The sequence below is a fragment of the Carcharodon carcharias genome, chromosome 19 (assembly GCF_017639515.1).
Source record: "Carcharodon carcharias isolate sCarCar2 chromosome 19, sCarCar2.pri, whole genome shotgun sequence".
In the NCBI taxonomy this organism is placed as follows: domain Eukaryota; kingdom Metazoa; phylum Chordata; class Chondrichthyes; order Lamniformes; family Lamnidae; genus Carcharodon; species Carcharodon carcharias.
The window spans coordinates 37,384,398-37,390,930 of NC_054485.1; the positions used below are offsets into that span (position 1 = coordinate 37,384,398).

At 40.2% G+C, this 6,533-nt stretch overlaps 1 protein-coding gene across 1 annotated transcript; it reads left to right on the forward strand.

The window, feature by feature from the left end:
• Nucleotides 1-1,167: 1,167 nt before the first annotated feature.
• Nucleotides 1,168-4,619, forward strand: pou3f1 (POU class 3 homeobox 1). Its single transcript, XM_041212092.1, has one exon. It carries the CDS (start codon nt 1,240-1,242, stop codon nt 2,371-2,373), a length of 1,134 nt encoding a protein of 377 aa, XP_041068026.1. The 5' UTR covers nt 1,168-1,239; the 3' UTR covers nt 2,374-4,619.
• The last annotated feature ends 1,914 nt before the right edge of the window (nt 4,620-6,533 follow it).

A 6,533-nucleotide genomic window follows, 5' to 3' on the forward strand; every position in this document is an offset into this window, starting at 1 on the left:
AGAATTGATAATTTGCTGTGGGGCAAGAAAAAAACGTGAAGAGAAAAATAATCATGCAGGACTGTAAAGATGGAAATGAATCCCCGTGAGCTCGGGGAGAAATAAGTATTAACCATGTAAAAAAAATAAACAAATTAGAAACTTCAATCATTTATCCAGATGAATCGTTCCAGTAATAAACCAGATCTAATGATCTCAATCCTGATCATTATAAATGGAGGCGTGTGAGAACAAATGTCATTTTTTCCCCCAATCCGTCTTTGTCAGTACTATAATGATAGATGTAAAAGTGCGATTTATGCAGAAGCCATTTATCTTTTTGATCCTGTATCTGATTCTATTTGTGGTAAACATTTAGCTATTTAATTAAAAAATCACTTCTGTGCCCATCAATTGATGATCGGAAGCCGCGTTGAAAGAATAAGTTTTTTTTCAAAAAAAAGTTCTGCAAATATCACAACAAAAATCTAACTTGGGTTGAATGGCTTGTTGATTAGGTTGGTGATGGAAGGGTCTAGAAGGAATCTTGGCTCCCTACAGAAGTCGGTAGCTTTCCCCCCATACCCCCTCCACCCCCCCAAAACCGAGCAACAATAATCGGCTCTGCCGGTTAAAAAAAAGCATAAAACAAATTAGATCAGAGGTGGGAGTGAACAATTGGCAGAGCCTTTACCACAGAGAACACTTACTGCCGAAGAGCAAGACAAAACGCGGGATATTTTTTACTGAGACCATCTGTATTATCTTTAAGCATTGCCCGGCCATTTCCGCACTCTACAATTAATACTTTTTTTTTGCTGTTAAATGAAGATCACTGAGTTTCTGTCCCCCACGTGGTCAAACTGAAATTGCATAAACCAGAAAACAGTAACCAATCGCGTCGGGAATCGAGTGCCAGTGGCTGGGATCCGAAGCCCTAAATTATCACCGAGCGGCCAATCGGCTGCTCCGGGTTGGGGACCGAACTCCTGCCAATCAACGCTGGGTTGGCCAATCAGGATGGAGGGTCGGTGGAGGCGGCCCCTCTCGCCAATGGAATGGAGCTGCCCGCCGACAAGGAAGGCTCCCCGCCAATCAGCATTGGGGGAAGGTGGGAGTTCGCTGCCAGTCAGTTGGTGTGGGCCAATGGGGCGGGCAGGCGTGTCCCGAGCTCCACAGCCTCTGTGCTGCTGCTCCACACTTGGCTCTGCTAAAGCTGTGCAAAGTAGCTGGAAGCTGATCAGTTTGGAAGTGCGAGTCATGGCCACCACAGCTTCGGCTCATTACATTCCGAGGAATAACTCGCTCCACTCGAACTCTTTGGTGCATCCGGACTCTGATAGGATGCATCCAGGAACTACCTACAGAGAAGTCCAGAAAATGGTGCAAAGTGACTACTTGCATGGACTGAGCAGCAATGGGCACCCCATCACTCACAGCCATCAGTGGCTGTCTTCTATCACTGACGGGGCACCTTGGGTCACCGCTTCTCACCTCGGACAGCAAGATCCAGGAAAGGCCAGTGTGCAAACAGCGAGGGATGACCTCGGGAACAGCCTTCACCACCGACCACACCACATGGTGCACCAACAGACTCATGGCAACCATCCCGGAGGGGCATGGGGACCGACGGCGGCACATCACCTCCCGGGGATACCATCTTCCTCCAATGGGCACCAACCCCTCATCTACTCGCAGCCAGGTTTCACCAGCCTCAACAGCATGCTGAGCCCCCCCAACCCGTCCCTGCACCATGGCATGACGGATGCCCTCCATGAAGATTCAGGTGGTCATGACAACCACCAGGAGCATCCTCCGCAGCACCACCAGGACCACTCGGATGAAGATGCGCCCACTTCAGATGACCTGGAGCACTTTGCAAAGCAGTTCAAACAAAGGCGGATCAAACTGGGCTTCACCCAGGCGGACGTTGGCTTGGCCCTCGGCACTCTCTACGGCAACGTCTTCTCCCAGACCACCATCTGCAGGTTTGAAGCCTTGCAGCTCAGTTTCAAAAACATGTGTAAACTGAAGCCCCTCCTGAACAAGTGGCTGGAGGAGACTGACTCGACCTCAGGGAGCCCCACCAGCATAGACAAGATAGCTGCCCAGGGGAGGAAGAGAAAGAAGAGGACGTCCATTGAGATTGGAGTGAAGGGGGCTTTGGAGAACCACTTCTTAAAGTGCCCCAAGCCATCAGCTCATGAGATCAGCAGCTTGGCTGACAGTCTGCAGTTAGAAAAAGAGGTGGTCAGAGTTTGGTTTTGTAACAGAAGACAAAAAGAAAAGAGAATGACCCCAGCCGGAATCCCTGGCCACCCAGGCATGGAGGATGTATATTCACAAAGGGACACTCCTCCGCTTCATCACACACTGCAGACCCCAGTTCAATGACTGCTCCACACACCCCACATCCCGTCAAGAAACAAAAAGACTAAAAAAGATATAAACTGGATTTTACAAAGCAAAAAAAAACAAACTGAAAAGGGATCTAGCCAGTGTGCTGCAGAGATTGCTTATTTAGCACTGGACTGTACTCATACTTAGGAGAGAGGGAGAACACACATTTCATGCATTATTGTGGTAAATCAAGTGGTTATTTTCCCCTGCTGTAGAGCAAAGATTATTTTTTGTTTTCGTAACTAAATTACACGGATAATTTGCGAAAGTTGTAACAAAAAAAAATGTGTTGTTGGCTGGATTGTGTCCGGGGTTTCTTATTAAAGCAGCGGTTCCCCTGAAAGGGTGAGAATTGAGTTGAGTTTAATCAGAAAGTAAGATGGCCATCGACTTGTCCGCATACAGCCGCTGGTGTGTTAAATAAGGGAGTCTGCTGTTGGGAAAAGCTTGTATTTATTATCTCGAACAGATCAGCCACGAATTTTGTAAAAGATTTATTTATATATAGTTCGCCCTCAGAGGATGTGTCTTGTAAGTTATTGGCGCCGGCAGTTCAATCCTTTTGCCTCGTAACTCTGCGATGTTAAATAAAAATCCAAACCGATTCACTGGGAAGATGGTCTAGCATTCCAGATAAATCGAAACGATTTACAGATATCAGTTGGCATTAACCGTACATATACTTGGGAAATCTTTCCCAAATTTTATGGTCACTTCAATCCGTAAGTTGGTGAAAACTGCAGAGAGAAGGCAATAAGATTGAAGTTTGAAATCTGCAATGCCGGTTCTTATTATCTTTTTTTAAAAAAATACAAAATTAGACAAGTTGAACTGAATTTGCGAAACCAAGGGAACTAACATTGCGCCAGCTGACAACTTTTTAAAATGTATCTTTAAATTTTAGGATCAAGCGGAAACATGCGAAGGAAAATAATTTTAAATTTAGATGGGTCCAAAAATGGACTTTCGTTTAGTTTACCTGATTGAAAAGCAAAGCAACTTTAAAGCAGAAATGCTGGACCTTTTTGTTGTTGTGGAAATGCACTTGAACTGAGAGATGATGACGCATTGTAAATCCATTTCGTCTGTTAAGTTTCTTTTGACAGGAAAATAATTTAACTTTGATTTTTCTGTGTATACAAAAGCGTTAATATAACAGAGAAATTTGTGCAGCAGAGTTACGATGTTATTTACCAGCTCTCAACTCTCATGGGACGTGAATAAACACCACCCACCTACCCCCCACCCCCCAAAAAAAATCTCAGGAATTAAAAGAGCAGGTTAACACAAAACGCCTCACTCCTTGAGTCGCGTTTCTATTTTCTGCCCAGATGCTTGAGCAGGAGCAAAAGATGCATTTAAGTGAAATCGTTACCGTTGCAAGTAGTGATTTTGCTATTAATTTGCCAGTTGACGTGAGGGACAAATATGTTGGGGTTCTCCTGCCAAACAATCCTTGTTTCATTTTAATCCGAATTTATCCACAATAGTTGAAGATTACTACTTCATCAACACCCAAGATACTGACCTTGTATATTTCCTCTTAAAATTGAAACACATAGACAAAAGTTGCCAAAATAAAGTGTACATTATATGTGTTAGAATGTTTACAGTTCATCTAAAGAAAGGTTAAAAAAGGTCAAATTTGGTGAATTAAACAGTACTTAGGACATCAAGCAGTGAAAAAAGTGGCTTGTTTAGTAATTGGAAAAAAATAATTGTCTGCTTTTTTACTGTACCACTATGTAATATGTAAATATGTTGAATATGTATACATATGTATTTGTTTTTTGGAATTTAATGATTTTTCTGGATGATTTTTTTTGTACGCTTACTAATTCCCAGAGGATATTTTAATATAATTTCCATGTGAATTTCCCCCCTTGTATTTATTGCATAAACATATTTGAAACTTTCTTTTATCCTGTAGCTCTCATTGGGGTTATGTTACAGCCGTTCAAACAATGTTTGTTTTAGTACATTTTTGTTGTACCTTATAAAAGACAGACTGCAGAGTCACATTAATATTTTTGTTATAGTAATATTTTATTACTTGCATAAAATGTATACACCAAGACCCAACTGTCCCCTATCTCCTTTCTAAGAGGTCAGGGAGTGTTTGAAACCATGCTGGGTTTTGCTTGTTAATCCTTTCTGCTGTTGCCTGAATTGAGTGTCACTTTAGCAAAAAGAAAACACAGTGGCAAGAAATCATTAAAAGTGATGTAAGGTCAAAATTCTTGAATTTTACTAGTTTGTTGATTTGTTAATTTTGCTTTTTTATTTTGTGTATTCTAAGTATGATTGAAAATGGGCAATACCCACCATACCATGTATGCACTTTTTAAAAGTCGGGAAAAGGGAAAATTCTTTCTCAAGATAATAGTTAAGTAAAGGTGTTTGATAATGAGGTAGTAATGAATGAGAAGGCATGTAATATCACTGGCTTTTAGCACGCTGGGGACTTTTCTGACACTAGGCAAAGTGGAGTAATAAAACAGACCTTGGATAGCTAACAATACACCCTTGCAACATGTTATTGCTGTTACACTATAGGTGTGTGTGTGTAGTCTTTGTTTTAATACCTATTTCCCGTTATTGACTGATGGTTCTCTTGGCTTCACTGCATCAGCTCTGATGCAGAACATTTGGAATGTCTGAGGTTGAGAGAAGAGGCTACTTAGGATTTTTCAACAAACCTCATTCAGCAAAATCTTTTGTTAGGCTTACCCATAGATTAGCCAAATTTTAGATATTGTACCTGAGATACAATATTGGTTTATGTTTTCATTAATAAATGTGAATTATTTTTGAATTCAGTTTTAGTCACATACTCTCTGTTTCCTTAGCTCCAGCTCTGGGTGAGAGTTGGTTGTGTATCTGTTGATAACTTGACAGGCTTCATGGTTGCTGCTCTGTGGTCATTAACCAGTCAGTTGAAAGCACTGCAGTATAACTAAAATGGAACCCCAGATGACTTTCACTGTCTCCCATTAGTGAAGCTTTTCACCTGGTCAAGATCAGTAGCTTATTGCCTGAGGGAAATCTGATTTCAAATGTTCACCAAAGCTGTGATTCAAAACTAAAACTTCCCGCCTACATTGAGACTATCTAGCCTATATGCTTTTGATTAGAGGTTGGCTTTTGCCAGGGTTTACCTGATTCAAGTTTGCCTGGGTCCTGGTCAAAGCTGCTTGATGAATGCAAATGGTTTGTAATTCAAAATCATCACATTTCTGGTTGGAACAACTCAGCGGTGTACTAAAATTGCTTAAAAATAAAGGGACTGTCAGGATGCAGATTATCAGAAGAATCAGTTAGAAATGCCAGGAGGGAAAGAACTTTATTTAGGACAGTTTGTTTTCACCTTATCTAGATTTTAAGTACCAAATTTATAAAGAAAACTGACAATGGAAAACTCTTTCTTGAGTCTTTGCACATTATTATAAAACAGCTTAAAATGTTGGATATTATAAAGTGAGATCAATTAAGGGAGCCACAATTATTTGAATTAACAATACCCTAAATGAAGAGGTTAATGCTGAAATATAGGTGCGTAATCAGTATTACTAGTTTGAAAAGGCTAAAAATAGCTTAGAGTTCTAATTTTTAGTATGATGCATTGGTAGTGACTGAAAATCAGTATTAGGAAGATTATGCTACAGATGAAGTGTGTTGACATTAATCTGAGGTCAGTTTTATCCATAATATGGTTATACCTGGTTAAATAACTAGTTTGTTATGTAGCAGGTCTATTTCCTTTACTTATATAAATACATTACCCTTACCACTGATTGTGAAGGCCACTGATAATGGCTTTCATGGTAAAATGAAGAAAAAAAATCTAAAATTTGATCCCCTAACTATTGGTTAAGAACCCAAGAGTCTCATGTAATATAAACAAAAATTGATTTATTTATTACTGGAAGTCTGTGTTTCTGGTATATCCTTGTCTTGTGTGCTTTTAAGAATAGATTATGGTCACTGAATACAAAGGGTTCTAATCAATTAAATACTGTTAAAAAATCCCCAATATATCTTTGCTGTGCCTCAGTCAATCACATTGCTGTATAAGAGACAAAGCATCTTCTGTGTAGTAAAGAGAATAACAAATTAACAGTGAAGTTAATTTTAAAATATGTAGTAATGAATAA